At 39.1% G+C, this 27,050-nt stretch overlaps 1 protein-coding gene across 2 annotated transcripts in view; it reads right to left on the minus strand.

The window, feature by feature from the left end:
- TTC29 (tetratricopeptide repeat domain 29) overlaps positions 1-27,050 on the minus strand; it is a 111,646-nt gene that overhangs the window by 38,593 nt on the left and 46,003 nt on the right. For both annotated transcript variants that reach the window (XM_035114020.2, XM_060278640.1), the window contains exons 7-10: positions 24,925-25,137; positions 20,520-20,605; positions 8,971-9,062; positions 3,269-3,392 (exon numbers count right to left, since the gene is read on the minus strand). In XM_035114020.2, coding sequence (XP_034969911.1) covers positions 3,269-3,392; positions 8,971-9,062; positions 20,520-20,605; positions 24,925-25,137 — 515 coding nt within the window. The remainder of the gene's footprint in view (positions 1-3,268; positions 3,393-8,970; positions 9,063-20,519; positions 20,606-24,924; positions 25,138-27,050) is intronic.

The raw sequence follows: 27,050 nt of genomic DNA on the forward strand, positions 1-27,050 counted from the left end.
ACGTGAACCAACAAAGTGGCAAGTTGTCAAAGATACCCTTGGATTTCCAGCTTTACATTATTGACTCCATTCTGTACCATTTAAAATGGAAAGAACATTAAATAGCAGACCAATATTGGAAGTACTATAACTAAAAGCATAATTATCCTCCTGTAATTATCTTTGTCTGATGAAAAAGGGGGAGGGGAAATGCTATTGACTCTACTCTTTACCTTTTGCAAAAGCAGGAGTCCTATTCTCCCAATACAAGCAAAGGAACATGGAGAAGGCACTTCAATTTATGCTTTGGATCATCTCAGAGAATTGCTAGAGCCCTGAATTACTGCCACTGCCACTTCCCCACCACAATCCTACTCTCTAAAGTAAAATGTTCCACTATGACCTTTAAGATCAGCTGGGAAGGTTCCCTTAAACATACTCAATATATAGCAAATAGGTATGTACCAAGTCAGGACTGCAAGGTTACACAAAGACGGTTGTTCCCTAGTGGTCTGGACTTTTATTCCCCCCTTGAGACTTGTCAACACCTAAGTTTGTACAGTGTATATCTTCTGGAAGCAGTGCCTGACAGTCAAAACCTTTTTGTGGCCAGGAATAGGAGTAGAATACAGTAATTAGAAGATGGTTACCAGCTCCAAGTCATGGACATGCAAGAGATTACAAGACAAAACAAACAAACAAACAAACAAACAAACAAACAAAATGCCTGCAAATAAAAGTGTGCCATAAAGGTATACTTGAAATCTAGAAAGGCAATAATAATGAAGCAGTTCTCTTCTTCTGTACTACAGGCAGAATGGGCATGCTAAATGGATAAGCACTTCCATGTTAGGCGAAAAATAGTATAAACATTAAATAAGATACTCAGCTCCTTATTCAACCCTGAAATTCAACCCCACACATTTTGTTTAGAAAATAGCCTGAAGATATATGATACAGTATATATGCAGTTAGGTGTTGCTGAATTCACTTTATCAAGCATTTTATCTGGGGTGTCGTGATGACAGTGCTAGACAAGGACTGGCAAGATCATGATTCACATCACTACACAGCTAAAAAGGTTACTAGGTGACCTTAGGCCACTCATACACTCTCTGCTTAGCTTGAAATAAATATGCGTACTGCCCTGAGTTCCTTGGAGGCAGATTGAAACCAAAAGGAAGAGTGGAACAAATAAAACTATTTTTGTGATAGTCTTCCACTTTCAATCTAAGTTCATAAAAAGTAATATTAATATAGCACATGTCTATGCCACCCTTCAACCAAATAGTTCTCAAACACAGTTAATGTAGAGCAAAATACAAACAACAAAAGCTACTCCCAATAATTGGGTAATCCACTGAAATGATGTGGGGTGTGCAGCTGGGGGCTGCAGCAAGAGGGGCAACTGGCATAAATTAGGGACGATCCTATGCATCCAGTCATCAATCTGTAACACATTCATAAAAGTTACTTTCTGCATATAGCGAAACATTAAAACACATGTGTGGAACTAATTCAGAGTTATTTTTAAATAGATATTCCTGTGACTATGGACTGTCTAGGCTTCTCCATGTTACTTGTTCATGTGAGATACACATGCATAATGAAAAAAGTTAGTTGATAGGAATTAATGTTCTAACTCTCCAGGTTTTTCTTTTTTTAAATTGTGCATGCCCAATTGGGCAGTTGGGCAGGGCTTTTTTCCCCAGCCAGAACTCACCGGAACTGAGTTCCAACACCTCTTTGGTGTGTTCCAGCACCTTTTTGTAGCGTACCGGCAGCTGTATAGCAGCACAGCGCCCAGAGCTGTGTGTCAGAGGTTTCAGGCTTCATGCCACTCATGGCTTTGTGTCTGTAGCGCCTCAGAGTTTATGTAATGTGGCTGCAGCAGTTGCCGGCAGTGGGGTGATTAGGCAGAGGAGCATCCCCCCCCCAAAAAAACTGGTTTCCCCCTAAGAATGCTCCACATCTTTGGCTCTCCCTAAAAAAAAGCTCAACAACTTAGGGTTGTCCATTAAAAAAGGGAGTTCCTGCACCTCTTTTTCTAGAAAAAAAGCACTGATGTTGGGGCAGATCTTCATATTCTAAAGAATCTGAAATCTCAATGAAGGAGTTGAGTCAAATCAAACTTGAATGAAAAGCATTAGAACATGAGCTATTCTCTTTAAAAACTCCTTTGAACAGGTATTAAAAGATAACTCCAAGTGGTATTTCAGGTCCCGATTCAGAAAAAGAGCTTGATTAAACAAACCAATGAACAGAAAACCTGACATTGTGTAGACTTTGGCACCAATCAAAGTGAATCATGAGCACCTAAGGTTCACATCTGACACCACCCAGGATTCCATATTTTACCCTCTTCAAAAGCTGGGAAGCAGTAAGCAGCACAGATGCCTGTCATTTTAAGGCTGCAGTTTACTGTAATAGCCTGGTGCAGAAATCAGCTTTCCTGCTCACTGAAGAATAGAATCACATTGGGGGAGTTTCAGTCACAGCTGAAGCTGCATCAGAATAGAAAAATAAGATTAAATGTTTGACTTGCTAGCTACGGTTCAGATGTCCAACCAGTTTCTGAAAGATGTGCACTGTTACCATACAACCAGGATAATGCCGTCTTTTGTTGGTATGCAGGCCAATACCTCTGTACTATTCAATAAATTGCTAGACTGCAAAGTTTTGGATCTTAACTACCCAAGTCAACAGCAGCTCTTCCAAATGTGTACTGTGTATTTGCATCAAGTTAGATTGTGCATCAAGTCATCATCTGAAAGTTAAGAATGCTAAAATCACTGGGAGGAATTCAACATCATGCTAAGGTGATCATTTCATCAGGGCAAACATTTTGGCTTACCAGATGGAATGACCTCCAACCCCACCCTGAGATTTGTTGTGCAAATAGAAATCCCTTTGCAGGGCTTCTGCTGACGGGACTCATTAGCTGAATCCCACCCATTTCATTTTAGGGCTATCAAAAGCAAGTACTCCCAAGATTTGCTACTGTTAGGATATGGCACAAAAATAGCTAGGAAACATTATTTTCAGCAACGTTTCATTCTTTCATGCATGCATTCGAGTATTTATGACCCACACTTTCATACAAGCACATAAGACATTCCAAGTTATATTAAAGTCATCAAAAGCATCCATAACAAACATCAATAAAAACAAACCAACCAACCAGGTCACAACTGCACATATATATAGTTATATTTAAGAATCAGATCAAATGAATCCACTGGCGATGTTATCCTTAATCTATGATAGAACTTCTCAAACTAATACTTACTCTTTGGTTGTAAATATTTCCAAGGAATGTACATGCATCTACTTTACTTGGGCCAAGGTTAACTTTGTTGGCAATAAGCATAAACTTTTCCATGTAGTTAATAGCTTCCTCCACTTCTCCAAGACTAAGAAACAAACCAACAAACCAACATTTAATGAGCATATTAATCAAAGGAGCAAATTCATCATACCGTGACTGATTATAGTTGAAGCTCTGCTGAGCAATCAGTGCATTGAAATTTGTAAGGCAAAATTTTGTAGCTTGAAATTATTAGTGTTATTTGTGGCAGCATTGCAGGCCACAGCAGCTACATCACGGTTTGAAGGCTGGAGCTCATAAACACCATGGCCTCCTTCAAAATGTAATTGCTGCTCTTTATCTGGGTAAGCCAAGGGTTGCTGGAGTCATACTACCTACCACATCTGCAGCAGATTGCAGGTGTTACCTCTAATTCCCAATTCAATATACACAACCTGAGGTCATTGCCAAATCTAAGCTGAATATTGGCAAATGTACATTGATAAGACATTTGCACATTTTTTTAATAAAGCCAGCTGTATTAACAACAAAGCATCTCCACACTGCCATTACAACACACAGGCAGATGCTAAAGTTTGTTTGTGGGTGAAACATCACGCAGTTCCTCTTTCTAAGTCTGTGTCATAGCTGGTGACCTTAATATTAGCTGTGAACCTGAGTGTCTAATGTGGCAGTGCAGAAAACTAAATGTCACGCCACCAGTGAGCCAAAACCTCCAGTCCTAATATAGAAATGTGTAGAAACTAAAGTTTATAGGTAATGACAAAGGGGATTGTTCTCTTATTGTTTTAAAGAAGAAGCTTCAAGTTAATTTTATGCAGCAAAAGACTGAGTTTTAAGAAATTAAAATATACCAACATGATACGATATCTATGTACCAAAATATGAATGGTGGTGTTCTCTAATCTCACTTATGAGCCATAAAAATAGAAGACAATATCTACAAAATTGTAACAATGCCATGATGCCTCCACATGATTAAGTGGATCTAACTGATGTAAAAAACTGATAAAGTGCTTAACAGTGATCCTACATGTGTCTTCTGAGACATAAGTCTAATTGAGTTTAGCCTTAGGACTACAGTCCAAAATTTCCATGAGGTTAAAAATATCTAACATTTAACATTTTATCATCCATACAAAGTGTTTATTTTATTACAATCAGGAGAAGGCGGCAGGCAAACATTCCTGGAATGTAAAATGTATTGCAAACATTTGCCATATGTCAAAAGGTTTCTAAAGTTTAAAATCAAAGTCACATTTTGATGGCTATTTTTCTTTCAAAGGGGAGAGAATCAAACATTTCCACCCAGAAGAACTGAACTGATTTATATAAGTTAAAGGACAAGGTTAAAATGTTAGACAAATATTAATTCCAGTTTTTCTAGTTTTCTATATGCAGTGCACAGGTGCAACTTGAACAGCATATTATATGGTATAATCATTAAATTCATTCAACCAGACCTTAGAGAGTTAAAAACATATATTCTGAGGAAAAGTACTCCTTGGTCCAAAGAATGAGAATGAAACTGTGCAGAATATTTGTGTATCAAGGTGATTCCAGTTTCCAACTGGGAAAACAGGACTGTTAACACCCACATCCCCTGACAACTGTCCAATTATGTATATCACACTTGGCCTACTGTTTGCAGTAGAAGTAATCAATAAAGGATGTGGTTGAGTGAACATAGATTTTGGTTGAACCAATGCATGAAATCTTAATCATTTACTCAGAGTGAAGAAATCAAATAGAGCAGAGATGAAACAGCCACTGAGGGTTTTGTTGATTGTGCCACCACGTTTGTGGGTTAGAAGCTGAAAGTAATAAGTCAAATGGAATCAGTGACAGGAGAAAATGTAAAAAGGTTTTCTTAATGTAATGAATTAATAGAAATGTTTTTGATGTATTTTTGATCTTTTCTGATGTAGCATTACATGAACCTATATTCCATTTACAAAAAATAAATACCATTTATCCAAAGAAAGAAAAAAAGAAAGAAGAATTAATTTGTTCTATAATCAAAAGGCAATATGCCAACACAAAGCTTTATTTCTGCCACGAGAATAAAACTCGGCTACAAGATTAAAACAGGATTGAAACAAGTCTGCCAAATGATTATGCAGGGAGCAAACCCTAAACCAGCATTACTATCAGATTAGCATCTGTTGAGTCAAACTAAACTTTCCTTAATTATTTCATTTCATTATATATCTTATTAATACAGAATGTGCATCTTGAAGCTTCACTGGACAGAAGTGGCTATTTGTTATCTATAAGTCTTGTTTTCCAGATAGAGCTAGAAATTTCAATTGAATTTCATCATATTAGTAAATAGTGCCTTCCACTTTCTCACACATGCCTTTTCTGATACTGGTGCAATCTGATGCTTTAAAAATTACATCTACTCCTTGGTATCAGAAAACATCACAGTATGTGATAGAAGCTACAAACACTGGAGGTAAAAAACACAGTTTTTTAAAAATAATGAAGAGTATGTTTAGGCTCTGTTAGAAAATACAGTCCATACCTCTGCAATGGATGAATGTTCCTAGGAAGGTTTCATGTGTTGATTCCTACAGATCATTGAACTTACATTTACATGAGGCCTGTGATTTATGTTACAAGGAGGATAAGGAATCTTGATGAAGAATTAATTATTCCCAAATTACTGAAACAGTTATTAAATAATCTGAGACCTGATGATTCTAATGAAGAAACATTTCACTTCCTGAAGCTTTCAACTCCTTTATCTTCAATACTTCTTCAGTGAATGAACAAACTATTTAAGGGTGGATGTGATCTCCTTTCTTAAAGGTGTTCAAAAGAACATTATAAATCACTTACCTGAGAGTTTTAGGCACAATATCTTATGTCTTGGCTCTACAGTTTGGGCTAGAAAATCACAGAATCCTGTCATAGTTCAGTGTTTCTCAAACCTTTTGGACCCCTTCCCGAGGGCATTTAGCATCAAGTGCTGAAAAGCCTCAGACACCCCCACCCCCACCCGGATAAAATATAGCATGGGGTCGCCTTTGCCAAAGATGCCAGCAACCTTTGCATGGGATCAGGAAGTCATTTTAGAACCTGGAACTAGGAAACTGTCAGGTATGCTATGCATATGCTGTCAATAAACAATGTGGCAATCAAGGTGAAATAAAAGTCATAAGCCAAATTATGGCAAGTTGGTATGATCTCAATGAATGCCATCCATTTCCAGTCTGCACACAGTTTTCCCCATTTTTCCACTGGAACCAAGTCACAGATCTACGTAAGCCCTGGTAGTAGGTATAATCCTCCTAGCACTGTGCTGTATCTTCTTTATTTCAATGGGGTTGGAGCAGGGCTCTCCTATAAATAATTTTGAGCTGAATCAAGACTGTACAGAATCAGCAGTTGCTAGCAAAAACACAAATAAATTAGCAGGGGAGCAGGTGATCATTCAAAGTAATATCTTTTGGCAGAAATACCTAGCCATTCGGTAGTTTAAATGGCTACTTTGAAGACTCATTTTGTTGAGACTATGGTGCTAGGTTGGGCACATATCAATAGTAAACAACAGGAATTCCTAAACTTTGTGCCATGAAAGGACTTTAAGTAAGCAATTAAACCTTAATTAATAATTACAGGATCTTGGGAACTGTACATGCTCACTCCCAAAGGAGTCTGTTGCATCACTGTATGATTTACTGCTTTAGACTTGCATTCTTCTAAGTCTCTTTTGGAAAGTTGGCAATGCTGCCACATCTCTGCACTGGATGTGATTTAATAATTCAGTTATTCCCAGTGTAGAGATCCAGGTGAATTGCCACTCATAGGTGGAGGCTTACCACTGCAACTCTGCAGAAAGCACCCTCAAAATATGAAACACAGGTTGTGTAAACTCTGCTGAAGGTGAGCAATTTCTCTTACACACTTTAAAAGTAAATCTGTTCAGGTGCCAAATATGCCTCAGCTATTTAAAGGTATGGAAAGGTATGGAAACACCAGTGTATATTAATCTGAAAACAAGATGATTGTATAGTTTTCTGTTCAAATTTCAAAAACTACTTGTCATTAAAAGAATGTTATTTCTGTTTTCAAGAGCACTAGTTTCAGAGAGCAGTTCAATCCCCAAAGATCAGACTTTTGCAACTCATCTCAGGCTATGATCTCTGCCAGATGGCCCCTTAACAATTTCAATAAAAAGAAAAGGATGCTTACTATAACAACACTATCTGCCTGCCATATCTTTGGTTTATCACCTGCTTTCACAACCTCTAGAAGCAAAAGGGTGGACAGGCTATCAGTAGTACTCTTAGTCTTTGGAAAATAGTGAGGGAAGGAATCAGCAATCTTTGTAAGCGGCCATGTCGTTACAGCCACACACATACAAATATGTAGCTTGTTCTTCAGCCTCTGAATTCCATTATAATGTAAATCTTATTACATATTTATTGCTGCTCAGAGTAGTCCTAAATGTAAAATTAGTGGTGGTGGGGAAAATTAGTGGTGGTGGGTTCACTAGCATTGCCATTATTGCTTTTGATGATGGAGCTCCAGTGACAATAAAGGAAATCTTGGAAGCATGTTCAAAAATCTATTTAGGGTTGTTTGCTTAAGTGTGTTGATAAGCATCTCATTATCTTCCAAGAAAGGAAAAATAAGGGCATTTTGGCGAGCAACAGATTAAACAATCTGTTTTTTGGAAGAACCTCAACTTTTCTGCATCTGAGATTCAGGACATTCAGGTGGAAAAATTGCAATATCTATAGTGATTATTGTAATTTTGTACATTGCCCAGAAAACATGCTGAAAAGCAGTACATAATTTTAAAAACGAAAGATTAATAAAATAGCCTGCTCTGAACACTAATTGTTAACGAACCAAGGAGCTCCAATACGTACACTTAGTTCTTCACAACCAAAAGCATCTCCATGGATTTTAATGGAGGGATCTGCTCTCCCCATGCATTCCTTTGCATCTGTAGTTGCGTCCTTTTACTGAAACAAATGGGGGCTGCTGTATATACATGACCTCTGTAAGCACGTTAGAGAAGACACTCAACTCTGTGCTGGGATGAGTGCACAGGATTCACTGACAAAAACATTAGTTTGTATCAATGATTTCCCACTAAATTCCAGGTGTTTCAATCCCCCCCCCCATAATCCACACTTTCATGGCATATAATAATAATTTGGGATGATAGAAATTGAATTGTATTTCCTAGAAATTTTACTCATGTTCTAAAAGCTGGAAAAATTGAGGTAGATCTAGATAAATAAATAAAAACTTCTGAAGAAGAATTCTGGAAAGGTTACACCGTGGCATGTCTATTGAAGCATGTTATAATTTTCTGTGCTTTCTGCTTTTTAGCCTGTAAGATATGACAGGATGTTTGTTTTTCAGCCATGCTTTACCCTTTCTGAAAGGCAAAAATAAACAAGGCAACTTCCAATCCTGCTTAATACCCTCAAGTAAGATTATCATGCACAAAGGAATGCTTTGATGCCTGATAAGGTATCTTAATTTAAGTTACTACAAACGGAAAAGCCATATGTGGCAAAGCAGGCCATTGCTTAAAATTTAAGCAGTCAGTAATGGGAAGCAACAGACATCCAACAATTTAAGTTTTTCACAGCTGAATGAATTTACAGTGACAGTAAGACAAAGAGGCACTAACCTACCTTACCAGGACCTGAGCTATAGCCTGATATGCTCTCCCTAAACCAGCAAAATCTCCCAGTAGTTTGGATATTTCCAGATAAGTATTTAGCTTCTGTGAGACAAAAAAAGAAGATATAAACACTATTAGCAATTTACGCATTGAAACCTTTTGTCCACATTGAGGGACAAAAATGGACAGCATTTATGTGAAAGCATTTGCATAAGATATTTTTGTATAATTGTTTCACATCTCTGTAAACATTACACATACACACAAACTGTCTGATTTAATGAAAATGTATCACCATTCTAGCCTAATAAGAAGCTAAATACATGAATTTAAGTTAACAAAGCAATTTATACAATTTACCAGTTGTGCATACATGCTTGGCAATTATGAGATAACATCTTTAAATTCCATTAGCTGTACCCAGATTTGGCATCAATCATTCAAATGCACAATCTCCCTCTAATAGTTACTATGTATTTGTTTGGTTTATAATAGTCCAGAGGAATCTGTTATAATAGGTTGTATAGAATTTAAAAGGGTAAACTTGAAAACAAACTGTTGTATACAAATTTATTGTATGTGCTTCTAATAATCTTTGCACAAAAGTCATTTGTTAATATTCATTTGGAATGTAGTCTATTAATGTGACCTCTTCTGTAAACAAAGGATTACAGCTGCCACAGTGAAACATATGAACTTAATTTAATTTAAACACTCACATAATCTGTATTGCATAATCCCCCCCCATTTTTTCAATGAGTCACAGGAAAGCATGTATATATAATGAAATCTCATTCTTCCCTCCCTCCCTCTTAGTACCTTGACCCAATCTATTACACACATGAGGACACAAGAACTCTCCAAAGACTATCTATGGAAATCCTTTTTGCACATTTTCAAGAAAGGATTAGTGAATGTCATTTATGCGGTTTAATGGGGGATGGGAAGTGAACAGGAAATCTATGCAAACCATGCTGGATAAATCAATGCAAACCATAAGGCTTTACTGATGTTAGATGTACCTTAAGTGGAGCACATGCAGCCCAGTCCAAATCAACCAATTGACTAGTACACATCACAGGGCAATCTTTTCTAAGGGTTGGCTAAACTGCATTTCATCCATGAGAGCTGGAATATTTCACCTTTGCCGTGCTGACAGCCTGGAATGTGTCAGCTGCTACTATTTAAAAGACTGCAATACTGCACTAGGAAGCTGGTAAGGGGATGTGGTCATGTCTAAAGTATTGAATAAAGTGTTGGATAAAGAAGAGGTAAAGATCTAACTTCTGTGACCAGAGCAGCACATAACTCTAGACCAGGGGTGTCAAACTCAAATTCATAGGGGGCCGCATCAGCAGTTTGGTCACCCTCAAAGGGCCGGTTGTATCTGTAGGACTATGTGTCCACTCTTTATTATCATAAATTATTGTCACTGCATTCAATTATTACTGTTTTTGTAATAATGTAAGTAATAACTAGCTCTGAAAGCAGAAACATAGTCAGAATAATGGCAAGTAGATATTCAAATGTACAATTATTGTACAATTTATTGAAAAATGATTTTTGGTAACTGCACTGGGTGGTGGAGGCTCGCTAGGGTTTCATGCAGGACCTTTGCAGAGCTGCTAGTACCTGGAGATGCTGGGGTCCTTCTGCATGCAGGACAGATGTTCTGCCAGTGAGCCACCACCCTTCACCAAAGGGACTGGCTGAGGTTGACTCACTGGAGCTGCTCTCCTGGTTCCAGGGTTTAAGGGCCAGAAGTATAAAGCAGCATCCTATGTTTCTGAGGAGAGGGAGAGGGAGGGGAGGGGAGGGGGGAGGGGAGGGAGGAAGGAAGGAAGGAAGAAAAGAGGGAGTGGGAGGGAGAGAGGAAGGAAGGAAAGAGGGGAGAGAAAGAAGAATCGAAATAAGGAAGGGAATAAAGAAGTAAAGAAAAAGAAAGAGGGAGAGAAGACGGAAAGGGAGAAAGAAGGAAGGAAGTAGAGGGAAAGAAAGAATAAGAATGAGGGAGAGGAAGAAAGATGGGAAGGACGGAAGGAAGGAAGAAAGAAAAGAGGGAGCAGGAGGGAGAGAGGAAGGAAAGAGGTCCCGCTGCTGGGTCCTGCTGGCTGGGGCGCTCGGCGGGCCACATGACAAGGTCTGGCGGGCCAGATTTGGCCCCCGGGCCTTGTGTTTGACACCCATGCTCTAGACACAAATTATCTGTTTTCTTGCAGTCTTTCACAGTTCATGATGTGGTTCATAATGAAATTTCTGCCACTTTTGTATTCAACTGCCACAACCTTGCTTCCTTGCTACCCAAACAGCTTAAGTGTGGCCATATTAGAATCCTGTTCCTCTTTTTGGAATATCTATATTACCGTATATTCAATAAAACACTTCTAAATAGGTAGATTGGAACTATAATGCAGGGCATCGGAAGGAAAATGGATAATGCTAAAATATAGATACATATTTAGAGAAGACTCTAATCTTAAATTCTACTGATTTCAGTGAATCATCTCCAAGTATGACCAATGTCTGGATCTAATGTTATGTATTAAAAATGAATTTAATTTATTTCAGAATATAGCTTTTAACCTTAATTGTCTTAGCAAACAATACATATCACAAATACTACTAATTTCAACTCTGGGTAACAAGCATTTCTCTAGGTTTGTACAATGTCTTTAAAATAAACATATATAGTATGTGTAATATTTACACATATCATATATGTATAAGATATAACAATATACATTATTATATAAGAAACATGATATAATGATGAAAATGTGGGCACATTCCACATTTGTCTATTCCCCCCTATCCTGCCATAGAGAAGCTATGTGTCACAAGGCTTAATAATGGTACGTTGGATAGAAATACTGTACACATTCCAATGCTTAGGCATAAACCACTGCCTGTAGCAAAAGCAATTCTAGAGTGGAAATACGTTAGCAGTATCAAGAAGTCACAGCAAATGTTGAAACAGAGCATTCCAGCTGAATGAAATAAAACAAAGTAAAAAAAAATCCCTGATGTACAGATAGGAGTGGTATAAAATGAGGTTTGAAATAATCTGTTTTAGAAGAAATGTTTGGAATACTCAAACCCAGCAGTAGGCTTAAATTATATTTATGTTGTCTTAGCATTAAATATGTATTTCCAAAGGTCAGACTTCAAGATGGAGGTCAGCTTCAACCCAACATTCGAGCTGTGGGCATTGTCTTACAGCAGAGAAGGGAAACACTCTTCCTTACCACTATCCATAAATCTATCTTCATCATCCTTGACTATTCCAGTGTATTTTATAAGAGCCCGTGTACAAATCTGCCAAGCTCGACTACATATTTTTTTCTAATGTACTATTTGTCTTCTGCTTCAAAGTATCTCTTGCTGAAGTCTTCATGACTACTACAATTATTTTGTTTACCCTAAAACATCATTTCCATCTTTCTCATTCAATTGCTTTCATTCCTCAACATAACATTGCAACCCGCTCATCTCTTGCATTTCAAACTTCTTGTTACTAGGTACTTTATAGACATTACTCCAGGCAACATTTCCTGCCACTGTCAAGTATCTGTAGATATATAAAATATACTACTATGTTTAATACCTAGATATACCCAATACTGTACTGACATTTCATACAACTGTATATCCACCAATGCACAATAATGTATCTTTCAGCTTTCAAATATTAGAATATTTTATTTGTTCTCCACATTCATTCTCCCTTCAATTTTCACAGAATTATGCAATAATACAAGAAAAAACTTTTATGTTATGAAGTACACTAATATTAGTTTGATATTAGGAAACTAAAAGTCAGTTGAAGAGTTATTCTTAGAAGCATTCCATAGGAAACTAGAATTTTTTTCAGGAAAATTGAGGATGAAATGAATGAGAGGAAGTAGATTTCGCTCATGGGGGTGAAGTGGTACTAGAAGGCAAAAATTGGGTGCTGAGTTGCATTGCTTCTTTATAGAGAGGGATGGGGAGGTTGTCTGGGGAATAAGGAATGTTTGGGTAGTGATTTTGTGGGAGTCTGGGAAATGTTTTAGGGCAAGAATTCTAATAAAGCAATTGGAAGAGTTTGGGACATGGCAAGGGGAATAAAGACAGGAGATCTCTCAAAGAAAAAAGAGAAATGATGGGGCTTGAAAGCACAAGGTAGTGGAAGGGGAGAGAGAGAGTTTGGCCAGCTAATGGGCTTGCTGGCGAGGAAGTGGTGTTAATACCTGTCCTTGTTCTGTGATTTGGTGTGTTGGAAGTGAGAGCACCTCTTCAGCAACAAAAGGAATGGAGGGGGGGAATCCATAGGAAAGTTTCTAGACAGAGGGGTGAGGTTTCCTTGGTTTCTGAAAGATTCCTAGATAATAAGGTGAAAGGCATCACCTCTTATGCTTGAGTTGGGCTAGAAAATTACCAAAGATGACAGTGAATGGGTGTAAAAAGCAAAATGATGTCAGCCAGGAAAGTTTTTGTCTAAATACATGTTTGCAAAATTGTTTCTATATTCTGCTGTCCAGGTAAAACGGGAAAAAGAGATTAACATATTTTGCGCACTTCTGGCAAGAGCCCCTCAGGCTATTGAAACTTCTTGATTAGTAAATGTGAGGGTTGTGGGGAGGAAGGCATAAAATTTGGGTGACCACATCTTGGTTTAATGCTTCTATGAGTCTGATGCTCTTTTGCTTGGTTCTAAATTTACAAATGATGAAGGAGGAATGGCAGAGGTTACTGTGAAAGGAGACAATGAATTTACCGTACCATCTCTCTTGCAGCTCACCTTGTATGGAGCATGAGCAAGCTTGGCTTTCTGTAATGGAGTCTGCCTTGAAGCTTCTCCAAGTCAAAACTGAAACTGGATATCTTTAGGGGTGCTTCAAAACACTTGCTAGATAATTTTAGTATCAGATCAAGCTGTGGCTAACCAAACATAGAATCAAAAGCTTCCAAACTCCTTGTCCCAGCTATATAGGAGGAGGAGAGAAAGTGGAAATGAGCCCAAAGTTTGCTTTGGCTCATTCCTGCTCGTGTACATTGTGCCATGTTTTTAGCAGGACACGTGAACATGGATATTGTGTTTCTCATGTTCTTCTGTCATCACGTCTACATCTACTCTTATTGTCATAACTGGCTATAACTTTCTTCAATAAGTAGCAGAAATAAATAGGTTACATAATATGGCACTTAAAATGAACCATGGGCACTTCTGAACTATATTTTTTGTTTCTTTTATCGCCTTTACTACACTGATTCTCTGATTATTTTTATGTATCAGCATGTTCATTAATACTGATAAAATCTAAGCTATTTCAACAACATATATTTATCTTTGTAGTAATTACTTACAAATTTCAGTAACTTTGTACATTAGATTAATACGGATAGCTCAGAATCTACTTAAATTCAAATCCTGAATAACATAGGCTTCATTTCTTTAAACAAAATTAAATATTAGCATAATTTTCCCCTTAGAAACCGGAACCTAATATTTTCAGCCAGCAAATGTGGTGAATATTTAAGTATAAATGCTGTGACAGTCTGAATAGGCTTCGTCTGTTATCCTGCAGAGGTGATATAAGAGGCAAAAGCAATTTATGTATGCTTTCTGTCCTGACAGCTGTGACAATGGCTCAAAATGCTATGCCTGCCAAGAGCTTTTATCAAGTATGTTATAACAACTAGTAATAAGTGTAAATAATAAATGCTAAGATCTTATGGGAAACAGTGGCAATAGTAAACAGTTTTTGGTGCTTGCTGATGGGGAATCTGCTGGTCTTGGAATTCCCTGGCTTCCCAGTAGAGTTTTGGCCCGACAATAAACAACAGTTTAATACTTTATCTAATCCCAGCCAGCAGCAAGCTTTTGCAGATGTTCACATCCAATAATCTATCCATAATTGATGAAACAGGGAGGTCAGATGTAATGGTTGCTACTACTCCAGCAACAAATAAATGGTTATTGACAAAACAAGCCAGTGTGGCGCTGAGTACCGAGCAGTGACAAGCCTGAAAACAGTGCAGAGACGGAAGCAGGGATGAGGCTACCATCTTTCACCTTGAGGATTCTTCAATATGATGGGCAGCATAAGGGCCACCAAGACACACACACAAGCAGTTGGAGAGGATTTCTGAAAGCGGGGGGTGGGTGGGTGGTGTTCTTCAAAGATAGTGAAGAAAACAATGAGCTAGATGCAAGATGTCTGAAGATTTGGGTAAGTAGAAATGCATGCGCTTGTACAGCAGCACTGTGATCCCGATATCTGAATTGCTTTTATCACACTAAAATGCCTACACTTATATACCTTGATGTCAGGATGATGTTGCTTTGTTGATACCATGGTGTGTGTTTTAATTGGTGGGAATATAAACATAAGCTTTGGACTATTGAAGCCAATCAGCAATTGAGGGTTTCACAAATATTTGCTGATTTACTTCAATACTCTAAAATTAATGTTGTCATTTCCAGCAGTGAATATCCAAAAAATATTAATATACCAGTTTTTCCCTAAGATAAGGGGATAAAACATTATAGACAGAAGCATTTCTAAGTAAAAAAAAAGTGATTTAGATAATCACTTTCTTTTTTCAAAACTACTGACGTTGAAGGAAAAGTTCTCAATCAATAAAAGCTTGCATTTGCAAAGGTTAAGTCCACAGAATTGCAAGAAATTCACTGTACTATTGACTGAATAAAAAATTAGACCTTTACATGCAAATAAAAACTGAAATCTTGGGCAGATTTAAATGATAAAATACAATGCTTTTATGATGTTTAGTAGCCGATATCAGAGTGTATAAAACAGTGGAGTGCAGTAGCATTATTGCTACATGCAATCATAAAAAGATTTCAGACAATAATAGTTTAAATATTGATATTACAACTTTCACAGTATGGAATGGCTGGTTTATTTATTTTACTGTTTACTATCAATATTTCTGATTAGAACTGAAATTATGAAATACACGTTGTTTAAAATAAAGTGACAGAATGAGCAGGCTTAACTAATACTTCAGGTTTTATTGTGAAAGGGATGCCCAACTATAATTCATAAGTAGAATTTATACTTATTTAAAAGTTGAGATCAGATGAACTCCAGCAGAATAGAATGAGGAAACACCCCCACTTTTTGAACATAAACATAATTTGAGCTCAATTATTTCCAAAATTTTATTAAATGATTTATATTTATCTGCTTTTAAAAGACACAGACAAAGTGCTTGCAAGTAAAGTGAGAATCTGAAACAAATCTATTTGATTTTACATTGGTATACCCCAGCCATGTAAATAAGCCCACAAAAGTTACTAGTCTGCATTTTTCCTACAATCCTGTTAGGTGGCTAGCAGACTGTATTTTCACACTAGTCATGGAGGAAATGGCTTTCCTTCCTCCATGGTTAGCATGGAAAGTATGTAGATCAGCAGAAGAGAGATAGAGTAATCTGTCCCTCCTCCATCAGCTGGGTCACTTGCCTGCATGAAATTCCTGGTTGCCTATTGTGGTGTTAACTGTATAAGCACAATACCAGCAGGTGGTGCTGTGCAAGGAGGCTAGAGATTGCAAGTGGGAAAGTAAAGCTAGTTATGTTTTACCACTCCCAACATGGTAACCTGGCTCTCTGTTAACCCTACTTGGTGTAAGCAGGGGGGTGGCAAATTGTTAAATTTAAGTTGGTTCTACATCATGTATTACATTTTCTCTACATGAAGAACAGCCATGCAGGGTGGAAAAAACATGGATGTCATAGGACAGAGAATTGGGGATAGAGATTAAGAGAAAGTATTGGTGCAAGGAGTTGGCAGTGATAACAGATGGTGGATTCCTGCGCATCATTTGAAGCTACTGGTAGCCCCCTAGCACTTGATTCCCCCCTCCTCTAGTAAGGCTTTTTAAGGCAATTAATTTGGTGGGATGGAGGATCAAAGCAACAGAAAGCTAGCATATCTATAAAGGAAAGAAAGGAGAGGGTTAATAATATAATAAATAATAAATAAATAATATAATAAATGTATATAGATATTAAATTATTAATATCTATATACTGTCCTCAGGGCCGTCTCAAGCAGGTCAGGCGCGGAGATCGCTTCGGCACCCCCGCCCTCGCAGCGCGCAGCATGGCTTCCACGCGGCTTTGCCGCGCAGCACCCCTCTGCCAGCCCAGCGCCCTGGCGCCCCACGCCACCGGGACTACACCTAGAGCCGGGCCTGACTGTCCTTGCTCCCAAAGGGGCTCAGGGCACTACACAGTAGAATAAAAATATGACCATTTACACACATTACTTAAAACACCTAAATTGCAAAACTGTTTCCCTCCTAATAAAGAAAGGTCTTTTTGGTAGTCATGGCCGTGAACCTTTTAAAAAGAAAGTTGCACAGCATCTACAGCTTGTTTTATAATCACAGGATGTACACAAGCAGACCTAGATGGGCAAGTGAGGCAGGGAGAACAAGAGGATTGCTTGAATTAGCCTGTGTATGGATTTTAATTGTACAACTAGCTCATTTGGAATGCAGTAGTAAATTCGGTAAATATGACAAGGCAGAAATTCAATGCATATAGCTTTTCAAATTCACCTGCTTACATACACAGCTATTTTTATTTGTCTAGTATATCTGAAAGGAACAATACTCTACCTTCACAGCTGCACATAACGAATGTCAATTCAGAGAGTCAAGTCAGTTTTCTGAATGACTTGCTTGTAATGCAAAAAATGCTTTGTTCATCTAAGGTGTATGTCTACTACATGTAGAAGCTCCTTGCTTCCAGGTGCAACCACCCACATGGCATCAGACAATTGCAGGTCATTCTAATACAATCCAGATTATAATTGCGTCATAGGCACAACCAAAGTATTTTAAAGTATGCAAATGACTTTAGCTTCAGTCAGATGAAACTTTGGTGGTTTTATATACCGTATAGTACAGTAGACAATCAGGGAGGTCAGAGTTGCAAAAGAGTGGCCTTCTTCATTCTTTCAATGCATGCCTCTCTCTGGAGAATCATTTCTAATGTGTGCTAGTGATTAACTCATGTCAGTGTGGGGAAGATGGAGAGAAAGTGGCACAAATGAGAACAAGCTTGAACTTTACTGCTTTAATGCCAACTTACAACAGCCACCTTGGTGAGGAGCAGCTAGGGGGACAACCCCAGCAATAGCAACAGAATAAGGCCAGCTCTGCTTACAAATATTTGTTCCCTTTGGACTTTCTGTGGTCAAAAGGAAAGTGAGAATTGCATGTTTGTAGATATAAGAGCAGAAAATCTTAAGTATTAAGGGGGGGGAGACATATGGGATATCAGTACTCCCCAAAATAATCTGAATTGAGCCACACTGTTACCAGATATACTGCCACATTTTGCATTAGCTGAACTTTTTGAGTCATCTTCCAAGGCATCCCGATAGAGTGCATTATTCCCGACATGTACCCAAGCGGCTATCCTGGCTGCAGGGTTGATATCTGACCATATTTTCCTAGTGCATTATAGACCCGTGTCTCTGAAACCCACTTCCAATACAAGTTCACCTAGTACCAACCAGCTGGGGAGGCAGACCTCAGAACACCAGGATCCACTACCCTCTTGACTAAGAAACAGACTATAATCTTTTCGAATCTCAGTCATTCTTAAATGCCATTAGGGCCTATATTTCAACTTGCCCCAAACACACAAGCCTATTTCTATTCATATTTCAGGAAAGTATGTTTTAATACATGTGCTTAATGGACAACGTGTTTTGATGAAGCTGACTGCATCCCATCATCCATGTGCTGTGGCCTGTCAAGTGTTTAACCACTTCCTTGTTCTTGAGGTTCCAGACAAGCAGTGGAAACAGGAGAAGAACAGAGGAAGATACCTGTTGGATCAGACCAAAAGTTTATATAGTCTGGCATCCAGTTCTCACAGTGGCATGCCAGAAGAGCAACAGCGCTCTCCCTACTTGTGCTCCCTGGCAACTATTATTCAGAAGCACACTCCCTCCCACTTAAAGACAGTTTTCCTGTAATGAATATATATCATTCAGTCATTAAGCACCCCAAGGGAGAAAAATCCAGTTCCATTCTTTAGACAAGGTGGGCACATCATTAAATAAGGCAATATAATAGTGTCACCTTTTAAAACTCATGTTTCAGGCAGACTACCTTGAATCTTTGTGTCCTGTATTGCTTGCATTGTGGAAGGAGAGCAATAGCAAAATGGCAAAAGGAACCAACGACAGGCAACAATTGGAGCCAACAGCATCTGAAAAAACCCTGCCTTTTAGATTCTCCCAGAAGGAGGCTGCTTGAGGTGGCCCACAGAACAAAGGGATAGAGAAGATGAAAACTCTGATGCAAAGCAGGGAAATAACTGTTGAGACCCCCGAGTGTATACCTGAATAGTCCCATGCTGTGTGGCAAGACCCTTTTAGCATGCTACAGAAGCTGGTGATGAACTACACATTACCATGTGGCAAACTGGCTTCCAGCAGTATTGTCTGCATGTTACAAGTAATGATAAGCAGTAGTCCTCTGGGAGCAGAATGCAATGATTTCATCTCTGTAAGCATCTGAGCTCCCCTTGGATAAAGGGACCATTAAACTGAGAACAGAAGGGTAAATCTTAAGCCAATGATTTCTAATTGGATAGTAAAGCTCACATGTGCTCAATGGAATTGAAAACAGCAGATATTTTACCACTGTATATATATTGATCACTGTTGAGGATTAAAGGCTTCTATGAAACATTTTTTATTCCTCACTGTGCACTCTTTCTTAGTAAGAATTGCACTTTATTTTTACGATTCTGTAAATTTCTTCTATGGGGATATTATAATTAAATGGTATACCACATTTAGTATTACATATATTATATAACATGTATGACATGATAAATAATAATAATAATAATAATAGGGACTAACTTTGACTTTAACTTCCTCTGTATTATAATTTTGGTTATTACACTGTTTACTGTAAAAAGTATTCTAACTAAAAATACTAGCTATTTTAATCAAAGTTTGTATGTTCAATAAATTCTACTGAAAAAGGAGTGTCAAACTGCTAATCCCATGAAGTGAAAAACTAGACTATGGTAACCTTTAAGCAATGGCAATGATCTTTTGGGTTCACCAAAGCTTCTCAAGTTTTATTTTGAGCCTAACAATGTGGGAAATCCTGCTTGCTTTTTTTTTTGGAAAAAGTATATTTGACACCTGGGGGAAGTGCCCAAGCCATAAGGTATATCTGAAAATTCAGGGTTTGACTTAATGAGTCTTTTGCAGTACTATTATTTTGGAACGTTAGAGAAAAAAATACAATTGAGAATTGCTTCAATCATTCTTAGAAGCCAGTTCCTATGCTTATATTTAATTATCTTAGGGTGTCTGTATATAAAACGAGCTGTCTGAAAACAAGGAATTGACATGGAATTAAGTTAACCAGCTAACAGTTTTATCTCTTCTCAGAATTCAATCCATTAAGAGAACGATATATACAACCAAACGCACCACAGATATGATAGCTTAAATAGTAAGTTCAATAATGCATATTAGGTAATGAACCAACACTTAAAAAAACTTACTTCTATTGCTGTCTGTTCTTCTCCAACTGTATGATATGCTAGACCCAAACAGTAGGCAGCTTCTCCTTCCATCTTTTTGTTCCCCGCTAAATAAGAGGTATCAAGGCAGTAATTATCATTAAGATTAATTATCACGAAGCTTAAAAACTAATGTGATACCTGGAACTTGACATGCATTTTTAAATATCATGTTTTTACATTCATACTTTATTATGACTTATCTCCTCAACCTGTATAATCAGTCGTGAACACCAGTCGTGGTGGGATGGTGGGGCTCACTTGGCCTCCTGAGTAGCTGCTGCTTACCAGGAGAGTGGGAGGGAAGAGGCAGAAGGGAGGATGGCATGGTGCTCTTGCCAGTGTCTTCATGCTGCACGGACCTCCCCACTACCTGGCTCTTCTGGGAAGCAGTAGCAGCAACTCAGCTGCTGGGAGGTTACATGAATGCTACTGTCCCGCCACACTACGTTTTCTGGAGATGTAAGTTATCTTTTAAAATGGTTCATTTTACTTTCAGCAAAAAGTATCAGCAAGCAATACCATAACAAAGCAGCCTTTTCCTGTTTTAGTCAATGGCAAGCAGTGATCAGGTAGGTTAAGTGAGAACTGTAGTGTCAGGAGCATACAAGGTATGCTCCAGCAGAAACTGGGCATGAGCTGCTTCATCAATCTCTGTGTATCCAGGAGGGAGGGTTCCTCCATATGCAAGTAGGGGAACTAATGGAAGGGATTCTAGTGGGTCAGGGCATCTCAGGTTTCTAGAGCCAGCCCTGATTCCAGACATATAAGTGGTAGTTCAATTAAGGATAAAGTTTTTGGGTTGTATCCAAATAGGTTCCTCTCAGGGTGTAAACCCACTGAAATTAATGGGCCTAAGTTAATAATAGTCATTAATTTTAATGAGTCTAGAACTAGCATTGGATAATCTCTGCTGCCTCCATGCATATCACAACAAAGGTAGCCATTTAAACATGTCTGTGAAATTTACAATTACTACTTAACTGTTAAGTCCATGCTACCATTATTAGCAAAGCCCCTAATATTTATACACTTCTGAAATGAATATGTTTAAATCGCTCAGATTCGGGAAGAGGTAGACTCCACCGTGGGCGCAGGGCCGGGGCGGGGGAGTGCTGGAGGTCTGTCTAGTCAAGTTAAGTTGTGTGGGATCAATTCCAATCTGTTACCTCCGAGGATGTGGACAGGCTGCTTGGACGAGTGAAACCCACCATCTGTCTCCTTGATCCTTGCCCATCCTGGCTTATAAAAGCTAGCCGGGAAGGGCTGGGCGATGGGCTTCGCGGGTTGGTGAATGCTTCTCTCCATGAGGGAGCCTTCCCAGACCCGCTGAAAGAGGTGGTTATTAAACCGTGTCTTAAAAAACCATCTTTAGATGCGGTCAATATGGCCAACTATCGCCCAGTTTCAAATCTTCCATTCTTGGGCAAGGTGATTGAACGAGTGGTTGCTGAACAACTCCAGGCAAGCCTGGAAGAAGCGGACCGTTTGGATCCCTTCCAGTCGGGATTCAGGCCTCATCATGGGACTGAAACTGCCTTGGTCGCACTGGTTGATGATCTCCGGTAGGCTAGGGAGAAAGGTGAGAGCCGTTTCCTAGTCCTGCTGGATCTCTCAGCGGCTTTTGACACCATCGACCATAACATCCTTCTGGACTGCCTAAAGGGGTTGGGAGCTGGGGGCACTGTTATACAGTGGTTCAGCTCCTTCCTCCTGGGCCGTGTTCAGAAAGTGGTGGTGGGGGATGAGTGTTCAGACCCCTGGGCTCTCACTTGTGGGGTGCCTCAGGGTTCTGTCCTCTCCCCCATGCTTTTTAACATCTACATGCAGCTGCTGGGAGAGATCATCAGGGGGTTTGGGCTGGGTGTTCATCAGTATGCGGATGATATCCAGCTCTATCTCTCTTTCAAATCAGAACCAGTGAAGGCGGTGAAGGTCCTGTGTGAGTGCCTGGAGGCGGTTGGAGGATGGATGGCAGCTAACAGATTGAGGTTGAATCCTGACAAGACAGAAGTACTGTTTGTGGGGGACAGTAGGCGGGCAGATGTGGAGGACTCCCTGGTCCTGAATGGGGTAACTGTGCCCCTGAAGGACCAGGTGTGCAGCCTGGGGGTCATTTTGGACTCACAGCTGTCCATGGAGGCGCAGGTCAATTCTGTGTCCAGGGCAGCTGTCTATCAGCTCCATCTGGTACGCAGGCTGAGACCCTACCTGCCTGCAGACTGTCTCGCCAGAGTGGTACATGCTCTAGCTATCTCTCGCTTGGACTACTGCAATGCGCTCTACGTGGAGCTACCTTAGAAGGTGACCCGGAAACTACAACTAATCCAGAATGCGGCAGCGAGACTGGTGACTGGGAGTGGCCGCCGAGACCACATAACACCGGTCTTGAAAGATCTACATTGGCTCCCAGTACGTTTTCGAGCACAATTCTAAGTGTTGGTGCTGACCTTTAAAGCCCTAAATGGCCTCGGTCCAGTATACTGAAGGAGCATCTCCACCTCCATAGTTTTGCCCGGACACTGAGGTCCAGCACCGAGGGCCTTCTGGCGGTTCCCTCGTTGTGAGAAGCCAAGTTTCAGGGAACGAGGCAGAGGGCCTTCTCGGTAGTGGCGCCCGCCCTGTGGAACACCCTCCCATCAGATGTCAAAGAGAAAAACAACTACCAGACTTTTAGAAGACATCTGAAGGCAGCCCTGTTTAGGGAGGCTTTTAATGTTTAATAGATTACTGTGTTTTATTTTTCTGTTGGAAGCCACCCAGAGTGGCTGGGGAAACCCAGTCAGATTGGCGGGGTATAAATAATAAATTATTATTAAATTATTATTATTATAAATAACACACAACTACAAAATTATACAACTAAGAAGGGGGGATTAGGATTTGCGGCCTAAGGAATGTTTCTGCAGAAGGAAGAAATGTCAGCATTCAGACCAATGATCTCCTGAATAAATATTTTTGTTTTAAAAAAGCATGCTGAAGAACCATCTTTAGACAAAGGTTGACCAAAAAGGTAAGCACTCTTTTCTTTAAAATAATCTGCAATCATAAACAGACTGAGTGCAAAGTTCCCTCCATGTCAAGGAGACAACCGAAGTTTGAATACCAGGTACTGGTGAGATGTGAAAGTCAGAGCAGTACTCTGATTAGTCAAGATCTTCTTGATTGTAGGTATTTATCCATAAGCTGGTGTTGTAGACAAATAAACATGAGGCCAATGTGTGCAGTATGGAGCCCACTCTTCTTCTCAGAGAATCTTTTCAGCTGAAATGGTACAATTGCTGATCATCAAAGGGTTTCCACAACTTACACTACCTCCAATATTTGGCTGCAGACTAGGAGCAGGCTGAACAGACCTGCTTCAGTAGAAGGCAGACCAACCAAGTGGGAAAGATCTATGTAAATGGCCACACCTTCAGCAGAAACAACACTGAGTACCACAGCAAAGTAGTCCCCATGCGGCTGAGTTTGTGCATGAAGGCAGTTAAGACTTCATAGTATCTACCTAAATCAACTTATCTCTTGAGGAAGTACTCTGATAATTTTGATATTCTGTGAGTTAGTTAAAGTGTATGCATGCATGTATGGGAGACATAGAAAGACTATTCTTCTAATGGGCAAATCTTGGTGCGACAAGTTATAGCCTTTTGCCCAGGCTTTGTTTGCTATTTAAATGGGTTTAAATTATTGGCTTACTGATAAGCATTGTCTGGCTTTATTTGTTTATTTAGCTGCGTGCAACCTATGCTGGGAATGCTTGCTGAAGGGCAAGCTATAAATGCATGTAATAAATAAATAAATACTGTTGGTACTAAAACAAACAAACAAACAAACAAACAAACAGAAAGACAGACAGACAGACAGACAGAAGTGCTCTAAACTTTCCAAGTTTCCTGAAACCCTTACCACAGGCAGCACAAAACCCTTCCCCCAATAATCAAGCTTTTATCTTAGTCACTGAGATAGTCACTTTTCACTAAGGGGAAAAAGCTTATCACCTCTGATACAAACCAATGATCTTATTTTCATAATTAGCTGACAGTCCAATAAGCAATGCCAGCCAAGTAACAGTGAATAATCAGTGAACAACCGCAACCAGCCGTGCTGCCAGTGACCTTACTTCCGATTATGGACTCATTGTTTTACAAAAGTACTCTCAGGAGACTGCATTTTTGGTGTTAAAAGCTTTCAAGAAATAAATGGATTCCTACTTGTCAGCAAGTAGGTGCTTCTGTTTTACAACAAGATTTAGAAATATATTGATAGCATTTGTCTTGAATTTCATAGAAAATAATCACCAAACACTTGATGTTTTTTACTTTACTCCTGGGAAAGAACAGGCCTGCACATTAAAGAGAGAAATGCAGGAGTGTTATTTTCTACCCACCTTCTTTTGCCATTTCAAGTGCTTTTATTAGAGTTTTGATGGCCTGTTGGTGTTCTTTATTTCCTAGCATTTTTTTTGCTAGTAATGTGTAAATTCTCCAGAGATGCTCACAGGCTAGTGAAGTGAGAGTCTTGCCTGTATCATCTTTCCATATCCGTCCCACTGTCAGTTGATAGAATGCTTCATAATGTTCTACGGCTTTCAGGAACTGACCTGAAGAATGTAAGTCAGTCATAACGATAAGACATCTACGTAGTTTACAAAATATTCTTGAAGAACTCTCATCATTAGCTACTCCCAATAGGATATTACTTACTGATTAAAGGCATAATATTTGATAACAACATTATGATAAACGGACAATATTTTGATATGCCAATTCAAAGACATAAATGTGGGGTGTGTCCATAGCAATATTGGAAGAATAGACATGCAGCTCCCCATTTACACATGTTCAAAATCTGTGCGACCATGTATACGTGCATTGCGCCAAACCTGGAAGTGACCGGAAACATCATAAAGATGTCACTGAAGCATGACTAAAAGGGAGGAACGGGAACAGAGCGGGGCAGGGCATTTGCAGGGTTTTTCAATGGCTTTCAATTATACACGATTTCACCGACATTTGTGGTGCCTCAGAATGTAGCCCTCACGTAAACGGGGAACTGCTTGTAATAGAGCATGACATATTTCTTTGTACATAGATATGCTGGCAGTAATAGTTAGGACCGGTAAACAATATAAAGTGATTAGATGTTTATTTTGTTTGTTATTAGTTTCAGTTTGCAAAGCAAATAAAAATGATTTACAGTATAGACAAATACAGCCTTCAGAAGATTGTCTATACAGGTACACCTCAAACTGTGTGTTCCTCTTAATTTGGACTTCACTGGAAATAAAAGCCGACAGTAAATCACTAATCATCAGTACTTATTGATGAATTTAAATACTTTTAAAGCTATTGTTCTTGAAAAGACTGCACTATTGCTCCAACCCAGCTGCCCAGGATGAAAGGCTCTAACATCTTGTCAGAATCTTTAAGGCTATCCACACACATCTGCCCCTGAACTGAACTTAGCTGCCCCTGAACTGAACTGAACACAGCAGCTCCACATGTATCTAGGGGAAAACTCATTCCAACATGCATAGGCACTCACTAGCTGGATTGAAACATATGACTCAACCTGCTATCTATAATTTCATTATACAATTGCAGCTAACAACAGGGGAATATTTTTTTTAATAAGTATTTATATTCTGTTATCAAGCATATAATTTTTGGTGTTTGTTCCACTGCCTTTGATCTTGCTTGTAGAATATAGTCTTTTTGAGAGTAACATTGTCCATGCCCATGCCTTGTAAAGTCAGCTGTAAATCTTGGAGAGAAAAATATGCCCTCAGAAGTTCAAAGGAATACAGAAGAAATCTCCAAGTGATTACTATGTCAACATCATAGAGATCCCAAGCAAGTAACCACTAATAAAAGATGTTGGAAAATATAATTTTCCACCCCAAGGCTAGTATTGGTTGGGAGATGGGGGGGGGGGTAAAATCAGTTGAGTGCAACAATATGAATTTATCACATATCAATAAAAGAAAATGTGATCCAGTGACTCAGATCAATGAACTATTTCAATCAAGAAACTTGATCTGAGTCCTGGGAGAGAAGCACTGGCAAAAGTGAGTTCTCAGATGTTGAATATACATTTTTATGGAGATCACCCCATCAGTGAGGTCTCTTCCATATATAGGTGGAAGGTCTTGGCCTTTCTAGACAATTGCTCAAAGCAAACTGGCATTCTGATTCATGCAAATTTAGCTCACCAATCTACCCACTGGAGTTTTGAAAGAAAGACTGGAAATTGAAATAAAAATTAAAAGACTATGAGGGGGAAAATGCTACTAAATGCCACACAAGAGTCACATATATAAAGCATCTGTGTCTACTCTTTTCTGCTAAGGGCCTACTGTAAGAAATATAGCTGCAGAAAGCTTTCCAATATATACCGGTAGTGACTTTTTGATGCAATTGGGCACCAGGTATATCAATAATTCCATTCTCATTCGGAAAGATCCCATACGAGCAGAGACTCTGCTCCTGCCCGTTGGGGGAAGTAGGCAGCCCT

The sequence above is a fragment of the Zootoca vivipara genome, chromosome 9 (genome assembly GCF_963506605.1).
Source record: "Zootoca vivipara chromosome 9, rZooViv1.1, whole genome shotgun sequence".
Lineage (NCBI taxonomy): Eukaryota > Metazoa > Chordata > Lepidosauria > Squamata > Lacertidae > Zootoca > Zootoca vivipara.